The sequence below is a fragment of the Ruditapes philippinarum genome, unplaced genomic scaffold (genome assembly GCF_026571515.1).
Source record: "Ruditapes philippinarum isolate M1 unplaced genomic scaffold, ASM2657151v2 ctg782_1_1_1_1, whole genome shotgun sequence".
Classification (NCBI taxonomy): Eukaryota; Metazoa; Mollusca; class Bivalvia; order Venerida; family Veneridae; genus Ruditapes; species Ruditapes philippinarum.
In genome coordinates this window covers 27,821-48,060 of record NW_026859085.1, presented here as the reverse complement: position 1 = coordinate 48,060, position 20,240 = coordinate 27,821, and the positions used below count along the sequence as shown (strand labels likewise).

General features: G+C 30.6%; 1 protein-coding gene across 3 annotated transcripts in view; it reads right to left on the bottom strand.

The window, feature by feature from the left end:
- LOC132755136 (uncharacterized) overlaps positions 1 to 20,240 on the bottom strand; it is a 110,275-nt gene that overhangs the window by 87,884 nt on the left and 2,151 nt on the right. For all 3 annotated transcript variants that reach the window (XM_060745937.1, XM_060745939.1, XM_060745938.1), the window contains exons 4-12: positions 7,690 to 7,770; positions 6,508 to 6,635; positions 5,505 to 5,610; positions 4,158 to 4,275; positions 3,467 to 3,564; positions 2,908 to 2,988; positions 1,671 to 1,755; positions 835 to 968; positions 72 to 165 (exon numbers count right to left, since the gene is read on the bottom strand). In XM_060745937.1, coding sequence (XP_060601920.1) covers positions 72 to 165; positions 835 to 968; positions 1,671 to 1,755; positions 2,908 to 2,988; positions 3,467 to 3,564; positions 4,158 to 4,275; positions 5,505 to 5,610; positions 6,508 to 6,635; positions 7,690 to 7,770 — 925 coding nt within the window. The remainder of the gene's footprint in view (positions 1 to 71; positions 166 to 834; positions 969 to 1,670; positions 1,756 to 2,907; positions 2,989 to 3,466; positions 3,565 to 4,157; positions 4,276 to 5,504; positions 5,611 to 6,507; positions 6,636 to 7,689; positions 7,771 to 20,240) is intronic.

Sequence of the window (20,240 nt, the reverse complement as noted above, 5' to 3'; positions counted from 1 at the left end):
TTAATTATAAGTCTCAGAAAAAGTATATTACCATATTAACTTAAAGCAATAAAGTATAATGTAACTTATACCAATTCCATGTTGAATAGTATCAAGCTCTGCATTGTTGAGTATTGCTTTATACACCCTCTGTAGATATTCCTCCTTTATACCCTCATTTACTCTCTGAAACAATATATACAATATATAAAATGGTAACCTGAAAAAAAAGCTCATCACAGCAAAAATGAAAATGTTAAGCTCAGGCTGATTATGCCTATTCATTACCAATAGATGTAAATGCAAGCTTCCATCTTCATCAATGGCTTAATCAATATTAAAGGACAATGGACCATGATTTAACAAATCATCTGAAAAAAAATTAGTTGAAGCATTGGTGGATCAAATTAGTAACCCCTGACTTCACACAAGGTAACTACTGGTTCATGTGTCTTCATCAAAAAGTATATGCATACATATACAATAAGTTTCACAAAGTTTATTAATTTGAAATAATTTTTAAAAGTAATTTGCTGCCCCATCAAAACTAAATCATATTGAGGAGTGACCTAAATAAGTGGCATAATAACAAGAGCAATGGTCTAATATAGGGAGCAGTGGCATAACTATAGGATTAGTGTCCTAACAAATGGAGCTGTGGCCCAGTGGTTAACATGTCTGCCTCTCAAACAGTGATTATGAATTCGAGCCCTTCCAGGGTCACGACCATGTTTCCTCATATGACACAAGTGCTGGTTTGATCAAGGAAATGGTCTCAATACTAGTTCAAATAAACTTGAGCTTTCTTCACAACTAAGCCTAAATTAGAAATGATTAAACTGATAATCATCTTACCTCAGAGATTTCTTCATTTGAAAGACCTTGACCTTTAAGGTTACTGATCATTTTCTGTCTATAGGCCACATACCAACCCTTGGCTTCCCTCTCTAAAATGTTGCTTAGCACAGGTAAACAGTTGTTTATCAGATCTGAAATATTAGATAAATATATATACATTAAGGTGATGGCCCATTATCACTCAAGACATACTTTCCCTTGCTATGCTATTCCTAACCTGTTATCTTTTAAAAAGTTAAAATGATTTTTTTTTTATCTTTTAAATATATATACTATGCAATTATAAATAGACTTTGGTAAAAACATAAATCATGTTAACAATTCTGTCAAATAATAAAATAACAAACAAATGTCTTTTTTAATTAATTATAAAGCTAAACAATAAATTCTTAGAAACTTTGTTGGTGAAATTAAACACTTCTCTTGAAACAAAAATATGTCTACATTATTCAAATATTTCATTAAATAATCTCGAATCAAAGTTGTATTAGTTAGATCAATACAACCTCATATCTGCACTGAATACCTCTGTTGGGAGAGTGCTAGATTAACAGACCTTGTGTTTGCCATTTTAAGCATTTGATGTAGCACACCATATTTTGCTTACAATTTGGTTCACTAGATTTGTCTTATGCTTTTCATCCATTATTTTTTAAAGTGATCAGCAAAAACAGGCAATTATTTGTTGTAAAACAAGTAACAAAAACCTAGACATACTTTCTTTATAACTGTATACAAAGTGATCAGAACTTTATAAATAATGTTATTGTTTTTTTTTAATCTTACATTTACCTTTATTAATAGTTGTTTTTTTTAATCTTACTTAATTTTACCTTTATTAAAAAGTCTAAGATCTATATCCATTCCTTTAGGTGTCTGGTATATATAAGGAACAGGTGGTGGACGTAAATTCTGAATCTGAAGAAAAAAAACAACATCAATAAGTACATGTTCTTAATACTTCGGTCAATCTCAATTTATCCTAGCAACTATGTTATCATTGCATTACATCCAAGCCACCATTGAAAACAACTATGTACAGTACACTTCACTTATAGCGAAAACGGTTATAGCAAACTTCCGGTTATAAGGAACAATTATTTTTGGCCCGAATTTTGCCCTTCTTTGTTGAATATAAAAATATACGGTTATAGGGAACAAGGTTATGAGGAATTATCGCTTATAAGGAACTCATTTCTTAGTCCCAATTTAGTAAACAGTACAAAAATTTACACTTTTATAACAAACTCCAAAATAAATCGGCTATCCGTAAATATATCCCGCATTTTCAATTTTTTTTTCATTGGCACCGATTAAAACCGAATGTACCGTTTATTGTTGTATGTATTTCAATACAGCTGTGAAAATGAATTTTTATAGCAGTACGTAATAGTTTTCTTCTTAGAATATTTTAGCATGAGTTCTTGTCACCAAACGGTTATTCCTTTTATTCTATTATTTCTTTTCTTAAAATAGTTTTGCTCGATTAAAATAATTATGATCATTTATAATCGGTTTTCAACATAACCACACATGCTCCTACAAAGTACGATTGATTGAAATGAAAAGAAATCTGTATCTTTTATAAGTAAATGTCACCCTTAAAATATAATAGAAGATATTCAATATAAAAGGAAAAAAAATAAGAAATCATGTTTATTCTTAATCATGGAAAGAAAACAAAAGATATGAGTTCAGAAACAAAATAATGTATTTTATGAGAAATTGAGAAAATGGGTGAAACTAAAACTGAAATAGCAAAGGATTTCTTTAAATTGCAAAAAAGAATGCTCTCGGGTATTTTGTCTAAAAAAGAAATAAATGACAAATTTTTTTTAAACAAATGCTCTTCAAAATGGAGGACGATGGTAGACAATCAGTTCGTTATATGTAAATCTGTTGGTTATAAAAACTACTTATACAAGGAACAAATTCGCTATATGCTTACAAGTAACTCCGGATATAAGGAACAGATTTTGAATATCCCAATGAGTTCATTATAAGCATCTTCCATCTTCAGCAATTTACAAGATAAGGAAAAACAACATCTTATGAATTTAGGCCACTTACTTTTCTCCTTTCTCTTGTGCTCAACCTACTCGTGTCCCTCACAAATTGAGAAAACTTTCCAAATCCCTGACGATAGCTCGGCTGAAATAAATGTCCATGAAATATCTGAATACTGACCATAATAATGGCAACTGTTGGTACCTCAATTTTTGTATTTCGATATGGTAACTCCTATAGTGTATATGAACTATTACATATTCAATGAATAAAATCCATTGACCTTGACATTTTACAAGTGAATACCTCAAAAATTACTCATGAAACAGCTGCTGATACCAAAATAAATAAGATATACTGTCGTTAAACACAGATTAATATTTGCTTCCCTAAAACATTATATTGAAAAACTGAATACCATAAATATAGTTTACCCAAAAGTGGTCAAACTGACCCAATAAATTCATCATTTTCATAAATGTATTAGAAGTATCTAAATTAGAAAACAAATTTTAGATTTTAGATAATGCACAAACAGTATTCAAAAGGTGTCAATCTTCTACTATTTGATATAAAAAAGTTCAAAATTTGAAATTAAGAAATGAACAACTACCATACTAACCTTAACATCAAGTTCAGCTATCAAGTATCTTTGATGCTCTAATCTAATCTTATGTTCAATATCTCCAGCACTTGTTGATGGCATTCCAAACAATATATCTAAATACAACAATATCAACACTTGTTATATTGTATTATAGGGTACATTAAGCCTCAGAAATGAATACATTTTTCTTCTTTAAAAAGGGGAAATATGTGTTTCATTACATTTTTTTAATAATGGTTTTAGAGTATGTCAGAAGTTATCACCTGAAGGAAAGTAGCACTGAATGTGATTTTTTGTGATAAAAAGATGCAAACTGTAAACAATTTGACAAAGGTATTTTGAATTCCATACAAAATATTGAGTATCTGTAACTACTAACTTCCAAAACAAAAATAATTTAAAGATAGTTCAGCTATATGGCCAATATATAATCTTTAGTTAACTGTAACAGGGCATCAAAATAAAGAAGCATTTGGGAAATAAACATAACAGCATTTTTTGGGGCCTTAATGGGCCTTAAATGACAAATTTACTGTTAATCAAAATCTTAATCAATATACAACTCATTGTATAGACAATGCATTTATGTACATACCTAGAATATACCTATAATTTTCAACAATACATTTATGTACATACCTAGAATTTTCCACAATACATAATATTTACATACCTAGAATTTTCAACAATACATTTATGTACATACCTAGAACTTTCCAAAGTCCTCGTCCCCAGCTTTTAAAAGACTCAGACAAGCTAAAACAAGGGGAGATAATTCTATTTCTTGCTGTAATAATCAACAGTCTTAATGCTAGAGCAGAATCCTGAAAAACAATGTAACATTTTTTTCTTTTTGTTATTTATGAAAGACAGAGGACAAGTTTTATAAAATCTAACTTAATTTCAGTATAATATCACACTTTTTTTTCTGAGATTTTCATGTTTTTATTTTTTTTATTTTAAGATTTAAACATAATTAACCATAGATAACCTTCAGGCCCCTAACATGGCTGTATTTTCATAAATGAAACACTAGCATAATCAAAAAGGTCATAATTTCAAAGTTTAAACATCCAATACCTAAATACACATTTAATAAAGTATAAACATGATTTTCAAAAGACAAATAGCAATGGACAAATCTAAATTCAAAGCAGAGAAAGTAAATGATACAAACTGGTAAAGTTTAAAGCAGTTTTCAGCTTTTCTAAAGGTTTAATATGTTATTTTTCGAGAAATTGTTTCATATAATTGCTAAATCAAAAGTATTAAGGTGGAAAATGAAATTTGCCAATGATAAGATACATAAACAATAAGGAAACCCCTTGATACCTCTAATCTACCTGTCTGATCTTTATATTTAAATTAGTAAACGGATGATTTGTTTCCCGATCTTCTATTTTTAGATACAAACATCACTGACATGTCATAAAAAGCTCTCAGGGCGCTGTTTTGAAGAAGGCTTAAAGTGATAAGATGCACTTTTCCAAGATAAAATTACTGAAATACTTAGTTTGAAACAACAAAGATTTGTTATTCCAACAGAAAATTAGAGCTAAAGGCCGCTTTATATACATATACAATGATGATGACTGTATAATATGAGTTATCAGCCTTCCATACTGTAACTAGAACTTTCACAAGTCTATGATCACACGACTGCCAGGGATCTATTTTCTGTTCAAAAGGTGACAGTAAAATATGGGATACTATAATTTAGTTACCCTGTACTTAAGGTAGTCTTAATGTAATGCTTTCGCGCCAAAATAATCTCACATCTGCCAATATTGTACCATCGGAATATTATTTTTTCAAACTCTTAGGCATTAGATTATTTACAATCACTCATCCTTTACCGATATGTACAAAATTTCTGGCTATAAAGGATAAAAAATATCTAATACCGAAGATTGTAAAAAAGTAACGTTCCGGAATTTTTTTATTTAATACGATATTGGCCGATGAGTTTTTTTGGCGGGAAAGCATTACAGTAAGACTACCTTAGGACAAACTTTCACCAGTCATTGCTGTCACATCGAGTCATTTTACTTACATTGAGTAAAGTGTCATGAGCAACATCAGAGCCTGTTTGTAACAATTTTGACAACTTCCACTTATGTACTTGACCTGGGAAATTTACACTTGGCACTTCAAACTCTCTAAAACAATGTAAAACAGATGTAATAATTATGTATCAATACTGGCAAATCTGATTAATACAATAACTCGGATAAGCAATCTGCTTATGTATAGCAAAAACAACGGTGACTTTACTCTTTTAAGGAGAGGCATAATAAAATTGGTTTGTATAACATGGTAGTACTGATGCTAAAATTTCTTTTTTAAACATTACTGAAATGCATATTTAAATAGAATGTGTTTATAAAGCACAAATCCTGTATAAAGCAGTATTCCTCCAGATTCATGCTAATTTTCATGGAAATTTTGAAAATGTATTTAAAAGTACAAGTGTACATATGAAATATTGTGAAGTGAATGAAATAAGTAATTTACACGTTGCAATTGGCACTTCCAATCCACGTAAATTACCAAAATGAGATCAAAATATGCAAAAACTGCCCTTACTGCTTTAGTCTCACAGTAAAAATATGGTGATAAATACAGCAAAATTATTAATTGCATATTACATTTAATTAAATTACTTGAATCATGAATCTTTTTACTTTCTTTAAAATCTTAGTACATTTTTCTTATGTTTGATTTTTGTAAAAGAATATTTCCACTCATCTGGAGGCAAGCAGCTTTAAGATAAGTTTTCAAATAACAAAATGATGGTGAAATGTCTTAAACTTTAAAAATTTGACCTTAAAGGTCAAAGATCAAGGTCATATTTTAAAAGGTCCAGAAATATGTTCTTTCTAAGAGCTAAGGCTTTAGCTAATAGCATGAACATGTCACGGCCAAGCTTACAATTATTCTTGAACAGGAAAAAAGTATATGTCCATAGGCTTGATAAAGAGACATTTTATAACTTAGGAACTGAACAAAATTGTGACTAATACTGCTGATAAAATATGTATATATGTAACTCTAACCCTTTATTCCATACACTATTGAGCTGAGATTCTGTGAGTTTCTTTAAGTTACCAAATGGATCTGTAGCCACCTGTTCCAGCTCATCAAATGATGGGGCAACAAACAAATCTTTGTAGTTTATCAATCCCTGAAAAAAAATATAACAATATAACCCTGTTATTTTGAACACATTCCATTAGGAATTTTTCTTAAAAAAAACCCAGATATTTAATATCAATATATTAAAGGGGGTAATGGTTTTAAAAATAACAAAGGCATGATTTTGTGAACCTGGCATGTAAGGTCATCATCTTGAGCTTCTAGAGATACAAATGTCTGAAATTATATTAATTATTAAATAATTTTCTCAGAAATAGAACATTATTCTAGACTTCAAACAAAAAGGGAAATAACTGTAACAAAATAAATGCCAGAGTTATGTAACCTGACCTTAGAGGTTCTAATGATTGATGCTAGATATGTGTCAAGCATGTTCCTTAATGATATCTCAAGGAATCTGATGGAAATTGAGTGCTGGGATTCTTTGATACTTATATTTGCATCAGCTTAAAGGCATATAATAGTTCTGATTTATGATATTCAAGTTTGAAGGGGCAGACAAATTGGATTGATATTGTTACATTACAATAACAATGTCACTACTTGACTCTTGCTGCTGTTTCCTTAAGCCATGTACAAGTATTCCAGTCACATAATAAATTTTTTATTCTGTGTTCTCCCAACTCGAGAGAAGTGGACAGACATTGGATTATAAAAAATCCAATTTGTTGGCTTCATCTTAATAATGGTGATACAATATAATAAACATCATAAAGTTTTAGCAAACTTCTTAAGTTTCATCACTTTTTAAGTTTATGACATTGTAAAAAGTTTTTAATATATACATAATTACCAGTATTCATCATGCATGAAATTAGAGGAGGATGCCATTAAGGTCAGGGGGGTCATGATTTGGATTAATATGTATTAGAATAATATTCATAAATATAAACTAAACTAAAAATTTACAAGTGAAAATCATGCAAAAATTTGAATAATGACTCCATTTGGAAATCATGTAAAATGCCATACATGCTCTGGAATTTCCCCTGTGGTAAAAAAATCCTGGATCCAGGCCCGTGCATCATTAAGATTTGATATGACAGAGAATAAAGAGAGTATAATAACTGTATTTCCATTACCTTTTCATTCCCAGAGTTTGTCAAGGATGGTGGCAATACAATAGGGAATTTCTTCCAGTGAAACAACAAGGATTCTGCCACCTGTAAATACAAAATTTATTATCATTTAATAAACCAGTCTTATATTATAATTTGCCAGTCTTATATTATAAAATTATAGTCTTATATTATAATACGCCAGTCTTATATTATAATATGCCAGTCTTATATCATAATAATTATGACAGTCTTATATTATAATAAACCAGTTTTAAATTATAATATGCCAGTCTTATATTATAATAAACCAGTCTTATATTATAATATGCCAGTCTTATATTATAATATGACAGTCTAATATTATAATAAACCAGTCTTAAATTATAATAAACCAGTCTTATATTATAATAAACCAGTCTTATATTATAATAAACAAGTCTTGTATTATAATAAACCAGTCTTATATTATAATAAACCAGTCATGGTAACAATATAAAATAATGCATGCTCCTATAATGCCTTGTAGATCTCTTAGACTTAGTTAAACATATCAATTTCAGCTAAATTGTGAAGAAAGCTTCAATTCTTTAATGTTTATCAAATAATATCTCAACTGTCAGGTCCAAGTAACAGGCTTTCCTGGATAACTAACATGTAATTACCAATTTCTCCACAAGTGACCGACTACTAATCCTACATGATTTCTGAATCAGTGGTGAGAGACATAAATGACCATTAGAATCAACCTCCAAGCTTAAAGCATATTTGAGTCATTTTGTGGCCCATCGTTGTGAAGCTAAAATCCATGATCCCTGGGTTGAGAGGCAGATACCATAATAACCACTAATTCTCTTCTATACAGTTTTTCAGTAATACACAGGCAATCAGTCCAGTAAAAGATGTGTGAAATTAATAACTCTTATTCCCAGTAAAACAAAACATTGTCAACTGAATAATCTGGCAAAAGTCATTATATCGCCACAAGGACTGAAACCCACATATTCAGTGTTCATTAACCTAAAACAGGTTGATAGCAAGCATTAGTTATCATATGACCACATTACTTGTGACCTACTTTTTTGTGAGAAATGATCTGTAATATTATCCAAAATTAATGCAATTATATCTGGAAAATTATTGGGACAGATTTTCATGATTAATGTACATATATGTGATGTGGCAATTTACTCTTATATTATTCAACAAGTGCAATAACAGCTTCATTTGTGAAATGTTGGCAAAAAGTCATGTTCGATTTTTTTTATTCTTTGACCAAATTGTATTATCTATATAACATCTAGTTATTGTTATTACATATTATCAACTGTTAAAGACATTAACACTAAGTTAAAATGGTCTTTTCAATAACAGATTTTATTTATAAATAGACAAGTCATACTGTGGTTAATTTGTATCATATCATATTACGGTACATAAATGAATTATGTGGCACTCTTACAAAACCTTTCTTATATATTTTACAGAATATTTTTTATTCTAATATCGCTTCACAGCCTCTATGTTTTTTTTAAGACATTATATAATGCCCATAAAATCAATACACACACCTCATGCAACTGCAGAAAATCTTCTCAAATTGGAAATTTCAACAAGCTGTGAGTTTGTAAGATGTATTATATTCAATGCCTGAACTATCAAACCATTATCCGACAGTATCAGCATTTTTTTGTCTCCAGTAACTTTTCAGCACAGCTGGTTTTTTAAGCTGAATGTATCCCACTGAATTTCTTAAATGAACTTGACAAGTTTCCATTTTTTGGATATAGTCCATTATTAATTTTAGGGATATCAAGATGATAATTTAAGCTTGGTCTTCTTGTGGAAACTAATCATACCCATGTACAAATGTGCCAGCTGATCATGTTATGCACTGTTTGCCTTCAGTCAGTACATATTTTGAAACTTTCTCTAAAAATGATACATTTTTTGTCCAAATTCTTTGGTTTTAAGGAAACCCTTACATACAACAGGTCATATGGCGCCAAAACAGGAAAGATGATTTTGGCTCAGCTCGGGTGTTAACAAACTACAAAGCAACAGCAGGGGTCAAAACCAACTAACCTGTTGGATCTAAGAGATGCATAAACTCCATTTATTCAAACCCATTTAGTTGCCTCTTACTATCATAGTATCATGATATCACAAAGGGACAAACAGCGGCTGCAATTCTTATGCCTCAAAAATTAAAGGCAACCCCTTAGCCACAAGGGACCTTGTCAAAAATGAAAGATGGGCAAGTCCATTTAAGACAATTAGCATGGTATTGGTTAGAGCCTGGTCAGACTATAAAGGCTAGTCATCATCTTCAACACAGCACAGCAGGGAAATGGTTAAGAAAATAATTATTCAAAATGAACTAGGTTGTTGTTCACAAAAACATCATCAGCTTGGGAATTTTACACATTTATAAATCTTCATGTTTGTTTGATAAAAACATGTAATAATTATTTTTTTTGTATTCTGGGATGTTAAGTTTAAGTGGCCAGATAATATTTGTGTTATGACAAATCTTCCTTAAATTACAGAATTTGTATGAGGGACTTGTCCAGCTTCAATACAGAACAGTCCATTAGTAGTAAAAGGGATTTTAAAAACCAAAACTTGGAAGACAACTTTACAATATGCATTAATATCATGTGATGATAATTTTTAACCCTTAACCTATCAAATTTGTGTAATGACTTGTCCAGGTTCCATTTTTGGAACTGTCTATTGTCCGTTTTGGGGATACAAAGATAATTTTTTTCAAGTTTGCAGTGTATATTCTAGGATTTGAAAAACAGGGGGGATTTTTATCGAAAAAGGAGAATTTATTACATCTGCACAGTCTGATCAGGATCCATGCTGTTCGCTAACCAAATCTTTTACAAGTAGAGAAACTGATAGCAAACAGCATGAATCCTGATCAGACTGCTCGGATGCGCAGGCTGGTCTGGATCAATGCTGGTCGCAAACGCACTATGTTGGTTTTTGTTGATTTTTTCCTTCTTTCTCTATGTAAATTTTACCCCCTGCCTCTGAAAAAATAGGAGTGAATCCCCTTCTCCCCCGTCCTAGAATAGACACTGCAGTCAGTCAGCCACAAAAAGAGAGAGAGCCAGGTCAGACTGTAGGAATGTGCAGATTGGCTCAGCTCTATACTGATGTTATAATGTGGATAAATAAAAATAAAAAAATTGATCAAAGGAGGTTAAAGGATTAAAAAGATAAAGATCTTCACTGACTATTACTACCATTTAATGTTCTGATTTAAATTACATGTACTTTCATTCTGATACATGTATGACGTTGACCTTTTATCTCAAAGAAAACAAATAATTTTATAGCTAGTTTTTATTACTTTAACTCATTTCTATGAGAAAGTTATATTTATATAATTATATTTACAAGAAAATCATTGATGCAAAGCATCAAAGGGCGACGCCAAAAGAATTTGATCCAGATTTGCACCTAAATACTTAACAAAAGATGTGTACTTTATAGCAGTACCATTACATGTGACCTGGAGGCTAGGGCCAGTTTAAGTTGAAACTTAAACCAAAAAAAGAATAGACTCTGTCTTGCCAAGATGCAAAGACAATTTATAGTCAATTAAGCAATCTTATAAGACTCATGCTATAAGAAAGAATTTCTTCAGATTTATTTTATGAGACACAAGGATTCCTGAGTCATCAGCATATAATCACAGGCACGAGTATCGGACCTGGGAAGAAAAAATATGACCAGATGACCAGATTGATAAAAAAAACTGTGTTTATAAAAACCAAAAAAAAAAAATAGTAAATAATGATCCCCTTTAAAAATATACTATCAACTTGAAGTATATTTTTATAAAGGGGGTCATTATTTACAGTTTATTTTGGTTGTTGACACTTTTAAGATGAACACAGGTTTTTTTTATCAATCTGGCCATATTTTTTCTTCCAAGGTCTGATACTCGTGCCTGTGCATTATAATAAAAGCTTACTGCTTAGGGTTGAAGACATGTAATTGACATATATTAGACATAAAAGAGGACCTAAAATGAACATCAGGGGGACAGCATAGGTACTCAGAGCAGTAGTAGAATGAGTACCAGCCACATCAACCAGCTACTATCAGAGATAAGACTTAAACCATGTAAGAATGTCATTATATATGGCAGATGCTTGAAGTTTCATGAAGAAGAAGAAAAACAACTTCTTCATGTGCAGTATAGTGTGTTCAACTGTATCAAATGCCCTTTGTAGATCTAAAAGTATCATACAATACTGCCTTTGTCCATTTCAAATAATGCAATCTGTTAAATGAATCAAACATGTGTCAATTGAAAAACCACTTCTAAACCCTGACTGAAACTGCCTGACCATGACTCGAACCCATGACTTTCAGAAGACCAACTGAGCTATCCGGCCTGCTACACATTTTCTCTTTAATAATGAAACAGTTCTAAACCACAACATATTTCCCCACTATATCGATTTGTGTTCGTGAATTTCTTATGTTACAGAGCATAGGAAATTGAACTCATGCTTATATGCAGTCACAGGATGAGAAAAACTTTGAGCTTGACCAGAACTCAAACCTGTGACCAACATAAGAAATTTTATGAAGGCTGATTTGTATTTTGCATCAAGGGCACCGGGCAAAAACATGAAAATGCAACAAACAAACAAAGCACTTTGTGGTAGATTGTATTTTCATGTTTTCATCTGGCGCCCAGTTACTTTTTGTTGGTTTTCATGTGGCACAAATCACCCACTATAAATTTAGTGCACAAATTTATTCAAGTACAAGTAACAATCTACTCTATGTACAGTCTGTTGTCGGGTTGACTCAGGAGACCTGGAGGTTGAGACCGGTGTCCCTTCATTACAAATAGATAAGACAGAAGCTGTCCTTTTCAAACTATGCACATGTTAGAAAAAAAAATAGAATAACTATTCAGAATATGATTTTTTGAGACTTTATTAATTATATTGCTTGATCCAAGTTTAAGGACATTTTCAATCAATACATGTTTTATCATTTATAACTTTAAATGAAAGTCTCATCCCTTTAATAATAATGACATAACTGTATCTCTTTAAATGCAGAAAAATTATAAGTCTCAACATATCAATATACTACTGTCTAAGATATACATGTATGCACATAACATTAATAATTCCCAGTTTATATTAAATAAATATGAAATCCTAACATTAACATTAACATGCTTTTGATGACCTTACAACTGGTGAATTATATACAACAAAAATAGTATTATAAGTAATACCTAAGATAGACAAAAAAGAACAAATAATTTAGTAAACATGAGTTACTTCCCCTTACAATAAAGAAAACCTGAAACCCAAAAGAACACCCTAAACAGCAAAATTATGAAATGCTGCAGGTTCAGTTTATCAAGCCATGCAAATTAATGGTAAAGTATTAATAAAAAAATAGATGGCCATGTGTCAGCAGTAATTGCAGAAAATCGGATAGCTTTCAACATCCGGACACTGGTACACTTTGTAAAAACAACCATTCTGCGCAACAGATAAATGTAATAAGGATAAAATCAATAGGATAATCGTTTACAACAGTTCCATTACCTATCCTTATACTCAATTGCAGGTGAACTTTCTTCTTGTAGGAAAATTTTGAAAATGTATAAATGAATGAATGAACTGATACGGCCTCAATCTAGACCACAACGATATTCGAAATCCGGGTTTTAGTATTGTCATTAAAACTAAGGGACAAGCTGTTAAACTTAACCTGCAATTTCGTGAAAATAATATCACAATGCACATGCTTTTTACATAAAGTTATTAAATACAAATATAACAACACATTTGTTTACTTGATTTTTACGAATCAAAATAAAACTAATTAACACAACATGAAATTAACTGCTAATAATAACAGCTCCTTCCATAGGCAAAAATAAAAGGATTTAGCTCAATACAGGATTGGAGCAGTACCTCTAGACGCTTGCAGAAATCATGATCACAAAATAGACAAATATCGTTTTTTTCGCCGAATTTTACATTTTTCCTTGATTATCGTACTTTATTCGCTGTGAAAAGATGAATTAGACCTGTTAAAGTTCATTCCGTCGGGTAAAAAGACAAGATTTTAGCATTTTATCATTCAAGCGCCTTGTCCGGTATATACCGGAATACGGTATTTAGTGTGGTGCTCCAATCCTTTTTTTAGTCACAGCCAAAATAAAAAGCGTTCCATAATAGACGACGCCGCTCACCGGCGTCGCCAATAAAAAATATGTGGTTTATCTCATCTTAACAATTTAAAAGTACAAAGATCTTAAAATCACAAGAGTTTCCCAGCCAATAGAATGACGAGCTAAACAGCCATTGTTTTGAATTAATGTTCCTTATTTGTTTGACCTTCGACAAAAACAATCTTTATTATATTTTATAAGTTGCGTAAACAAATTTAATACAATTAAATTATCACCCTCAATTACAAATCTTATCACATAACATAATCATGGGTGCAAGTTGAAAATTTGGAAAAACCTGAAAACTGTAATTCATGATCATTTTCCTACATAATCTAATAGTAAAACATGATGAAATTTGTCACAAAAAACCTGAACTTCAGGCATATGCCTGAAAACTTGCACCCATGCATAATGATCTTTGTACCAAGGTTTTTGACAGTGCTAAATAAGTATATGACAGGTTATATGTCCCAATTTAAATGCCATGGTTGGTAGCGTATTATATAACCCAAGCTGCTAGACCAGGGTTATATAACAAACAACCCTTTATACACAGCCATATAACCTGTCAAAAGTCTGTATAACAAATTTTAAATACTGCAGAAAAGTGCCTTCACTTGTGTGAAATGGAAATTAATTCATAAAATTTAAGCCGGACTGATTTTATAGGTAATTATACATGTTTGCTTGTTGTGATTGGGTTTTACATCAAACCAACACAGCATAGGTCATACGGCGACTTTGCAGCTTTTCTGGTGAAGGAAGACCTCAATGTATTATTTCAGGCACAAACAAACACTTGAGTAATACCACCAACATTCTGTAAGCTAGTTGGGTAGCTTCCTCACATGAAAGAATTCAAGCCCACTTGGCCACAGATGCCTTTTAGCATCGCAACAATATATACATGTATGTATAGTGATGCATCTGTTGGGTACCATGGTACAGAGGCCTCATACTAGCAAAATTTTGATCAAAATTTTGATCAAAATTTTTTTTTTTCAAATTTGATCAAAATATATGACCATTTATTTCTACTATTTCAATACAAGCACTGCAACTTTCAAAATATAGATCTCAAAGCACCAGTCCTAATAAACTCCTATATTTTTTATTCGTTGATTAGAGTGTTAAGAAGTAAATTAAACCACAGTCCTTTATTATTTATTGATATCATTACAAAAGTTTTCAAACTTTTAAGTAAAAGTTTCAAAAGTTGTCGAATTTTTAACAATTCAAAATTTTACATTTTTAAAAAAAAAATTTTTTATTGTTTTTCATAAAACTCAATGCATTACAATTTTTATTGCAATACTGATTGCAAGTATCACAATAATATTATTGCAATATGGATTTGAACATAAAATCATTGTTTCACCTTTATTGATATCTAAGTATACCATGTAACATACAACAGACATAAATACTACAGCTATACTACATAAAACATAATAAAACTCATCTCAGATCTCACCTCAGACAATATAATCTGTTATACTAAATGCACTGTCAGTGGAATGTGTGAGTACTTATACTTTTATAACATTTATCAGAATTAATGTAAATATCATATGTAAAATGTTTCTCATGAATTCCTACAGGTGAAAAAAAATAAAAAATGACTTTCTATAATAAACACATATGAAATAAAATTGATATTTTCCTATCAAATAATAAAAACGTTTAAGCCAAAACCAGGAAATTGTTGATAAGTGAGCCTCTAGCGATCCTGATAATATTTCAAATACAAAGGTATTATGGTAGATACTAGACTTTATCGAATACAATATCTAATACAGATCCCTGTTTTACTGCGTTCATTTTTTATTTTTATCTTTATTTTCATTATTTTATTTTTTTTGAGGGGCGCTGGATTGGATAAAGGATTTTTTTTACTTTTTTCCCCATCACATCAAGGTTACTTCAAAAGTGCTTAAAGTATCAACAAATAGCTAGGACAAAATGCCTTTAAAAATGTGGTCTTTTCTGTCAAAGAAAAAAAACACTGGATTACCACAGGACTTAACTTTTAGCCGACACAAAGGACTGTGCTTTTGATCATAGTGCGATGAGATATTGTGCTATATTTGTGTCTGGGCAACATCTCGCTTCTATGAGATTCTGACCCAACACAAAAATATCTCAGATTATCTAGCTTTGGCACATGAATATATTTTGACAACCAAGACAGTATTTATTTTGAAATTTTTTCCTAAATATGATGAATGGTTTTGTCCACATTGCACTATGTCTATCACATGTCCATTTCGGATATTTAGTAAGGTAAAGATAAAATTTGACTAGATCTTACTTTTGGATGACTTGAAATTAACCCGTTTGCAACCTACAAAACAAGTATACACACTCACAGTGCCATCTATCTGCCAACATTCCAACAAGATATGGAATATGAAATAATTTATTTGATTCATTCATTTTTTTCTGATGGTATTTTCATCATTTTTTTGGTTTGAGATTGGAAAAATTCATTTTATCTAATCTTTGTTCCTTTTTTTAAACTAAAGTATTGATTATACATATTTTATACAAGTAAGTGAATAAAAAGCATCCATCTGTTGTAGTTAATTTCTGTAATTCTTAGAAATACCACAGGCACAATAAACTTCAGTTTAAGTGTAGGCAATCAGAATCACCTTGTTAAATCCGTCATTTTTTTCAATATGTTGTCAGTGACCTTTTTGTCTGTAGCATTCAAATACATTTAACATAATGTCAAAGTAACTGGCGACTTTTCTTTCCACAACAATAAACTATTGTCTCACAACTTGCTATAGTTTTCTCGACAACAGAATGACATTAAAAACTGGTTGCAGAAAGACAGAAAACATGAAAAATTTGAATTGATTATTTCACAACAATACACAAACATATTAGAATAACATCAGAGAAGATTATTATACAATTATTGACTAGTGAGCCATTGAATATGATGTGATATTCACCGGCAGATGACATATTGACAGAGGCAATAGCCAAGGTCAATATGACTTTCTGCCGGTGAATATCACATCATATTCAATGGCTTACTAGTCAATAAATGTTTTATTATATGAATAGGCTAAGAAATAAAAAAAAATCACAAAAATACAGCCTTATATACATGTACAAATTTTGCCTCGTTGAAGCGCGGGGAAAAAGACGCACGTGTTAGGATTGCAACGACTTCGCGAACACTGCGCATACAAAAGTAATTCAAGTTTATACACATCATTGAGGTGTAGCCTTTAAGTAAAATGGTAAAGTATTGATATTTTTATCGAGAAATATGCCATAAAGAACAAAACGCAACAATTATTTTTTAATTAACACGCGTTAATAACAGTCTACGGCGTATGATCATTGAATATGAGTCTCAATCTATTTTTAGACTGGGAAAATCCAATTCTGCCAGTGAATATGATACTACACCCAGTAAATATGATTTTATAAAAAGTTCTGTTGACTACTGTTTGGACCAATGAGATTGCAGCTATATTTAGATCATATAATAATTGAAAATATTAAAGCCTTCATTTAAAACAAATGTGTTATCTGAACAACTTGACACCTCAAGTACTTCTGGATCACTCAAAGCATATATTTCCTCACACATAAGTACTCAATTTCTAAATATAAAATTACATTTGTATAACTTTATTCTTTTCTCCAAGAAAATATTTGGAATAACATAAAATCATTTTGCTTTTCATTGTAAATCTGGATTGCCTTCACAAACTATATAATTATACAATTACAGTTCTGGCACCAAAATGGCTTATTAATTTGTATATAATTTGTATAACTCACAAATTCAAATACTTGTGGCATCTATTAGCAGGAATGTTCCTACATATTGTATGAACACATTTGACCTTTAATCATTTCAGCTAGTACAAATCCTGTTGCACACTTTCAAAAATTGCAAAATATTTTACAAAACAATTTTTATCTTCATTTTAAGTTGGACAAATTGTTTCAAAGACTTCTCAAGTATATTCTTTATTTACTGGGACATGTGCAATGAAGTCACAAAAAGTGTTTTGCTGTTATCAGGGAAAAAAGTTCAACCAGAACAGACAAAACTGGAATTGGAAAATTGGCATTATTAGACAGACAGACAGAAAACAGTACTGTACACTAAGTCACTTGAACATAAACACAATACTAATGGCATCTGAAGAAAAATTGTCAAGAAACAATAAACTTTTACATGCTAACCAAACAACCTGACAAGTGCTCCTTAGATGTAACTAGATATTAGCTAAGATAAAAGAAGATACATGTTAGTAATTAAATCACTATGGAAAGTCTAGGGCATTCATATACACTGTATGCTCAGCAGAACTCATTGTATCATTATGTACATGTATAATGTATATCTGTTTTTATAAGAATAGATCACTGCACATTTTTTCAATAATTTATACTTTTTTATTTATAACCCTTAGCCTTATAACCCTGCTTTTCTTTGCCACCAATATAAAGACCAATCTGTAAATCTGTGCAGTCTGACCATGCTCTTGACATCTTAAACTTATCATTTAAGAGATTTTGACATAAAATTTCCTAATATTGATTGGAAGACATTTAGTTCATATCTTATATTCACCAGGTAATGGTTAAAAACATAAACTGATCCAAGAATAAATACATTTATTATATACTTATAAATGAAATATTGATGAAATAAAATGCGTATTTTTATTTTCCGTATTTTCACTGTAAAAATTTATTTTCCACAGCAGTGAAACATATTTTCCGTATTTTCACTGGCGTCTTGCCGGACTACTTTCTTCTAAATTCAGCCAATACACAAAATTAAAAGGGAATTCTTCCAATTCATAAAGTTATAAAAAGAGAAGAAGTATATAATAAACAAAATTCAAGTTTCTTCTACTAATACATATTTATTTTCATCTTGTGGTATGAAAATTACTATATTTCACTCATGGCTGCTGCCACTCGTGAAATATTTATTTTAATAACCCGATGAAAATAAATCCTGTATTTAAAGAAGAAACTTGAATATCCTCTATGTATGTTAAAATAACCAAGTATCTAACAAATATACAATTTTCAAATGCAGAACAATAAACCGTCTATAAAATATGATGTCCATGAAATGGGAAAAAACACATGATGTTCTTTAATTTCTCCTTTAAATCTGAGCAATTGTATTTCAATATATTGTTAAATTCTGTTTCCCAAATGTTGTTGAAAATTATAATTTTCTTAGTATAAGATGAATCACAAAACAAATGTGCATTTCATCATTTTATGTAGGATTCTGAATTATATACCTCAGCCACTGGAAGGCATCAAATATTGCTATAAATATTTTTGAATTTTTAAAACATTTAACAAATTAAGAACATTTATCATCTAAAGAGTTGAGTTTCAGATAATGGAGAAAATGTTCATGTATACAAAGGGACATATCTTTTGAGTTGTTCAGCCTATCTTATGGATACCTGAGGAACTTTGTTTCCTTATAGCTTAAATTTATAAAAAGTTTTCCTTATAAAGGTTTCTTGACCCAAAATGAACACCAGACAGTGTATGAACTATTTTCAGAGCTTCATAGTAAAACAACAGCAGGATTTTCAAAGATAACATAGGGAATTAATTGAGTGAAAATCAATAATTGAGAATTTGAGATATGGGTCTTCATTACTGGTAGTGTTTTAAATCAATAACTCAGAATGATGTGTGAAGTTTTAAGGGGCTACCTTTAGTGACTGTGGAGATAGATCTTATCTTGCATTCATAACAATGACCAGGATTTTTTCACAAAGGGGTTCACTAAATGGAAAAACAAACTAGTTATGGATCTTGTCTCAAGTCAATATTTAAGTGGTTGTTAAGATCTTAAGTTCATAAAGGGGTATAAATCAATAAAAATCCATGCTGGGTCTTTGTGACCTTTATTACAAAAACGATCCTGGTATAAAATTCTAAGTGAATGTATGAGTACAGTTTTAACAGATGTGTTACCTCAAAGCAAAGGTGAGTAGAATAACCCCAATGCAAACAAAATATGGATGGACAAAACTACAATATGATATCATAGTTAATAACATGACATAAGTTTCTCATGTCATAAAAGTAGGTCATATAGAAAAGAAAGGACAATTTAATTAATGAATGAATTAAAAACATACAGATGCCCCCCTTTGAAAAATGGAAATAAGTATCAAACTTACAATTAAATTTCCTGTAATTTAAAAATTTGACCCTGAGGTTCAGTCATTTAAATGTCAAGGTCATATATCAATTTGTACAAAATAAAGCTCTTGAAGCTCTAACTTATAGCATTATAGATGTTAATAATGCGATTATG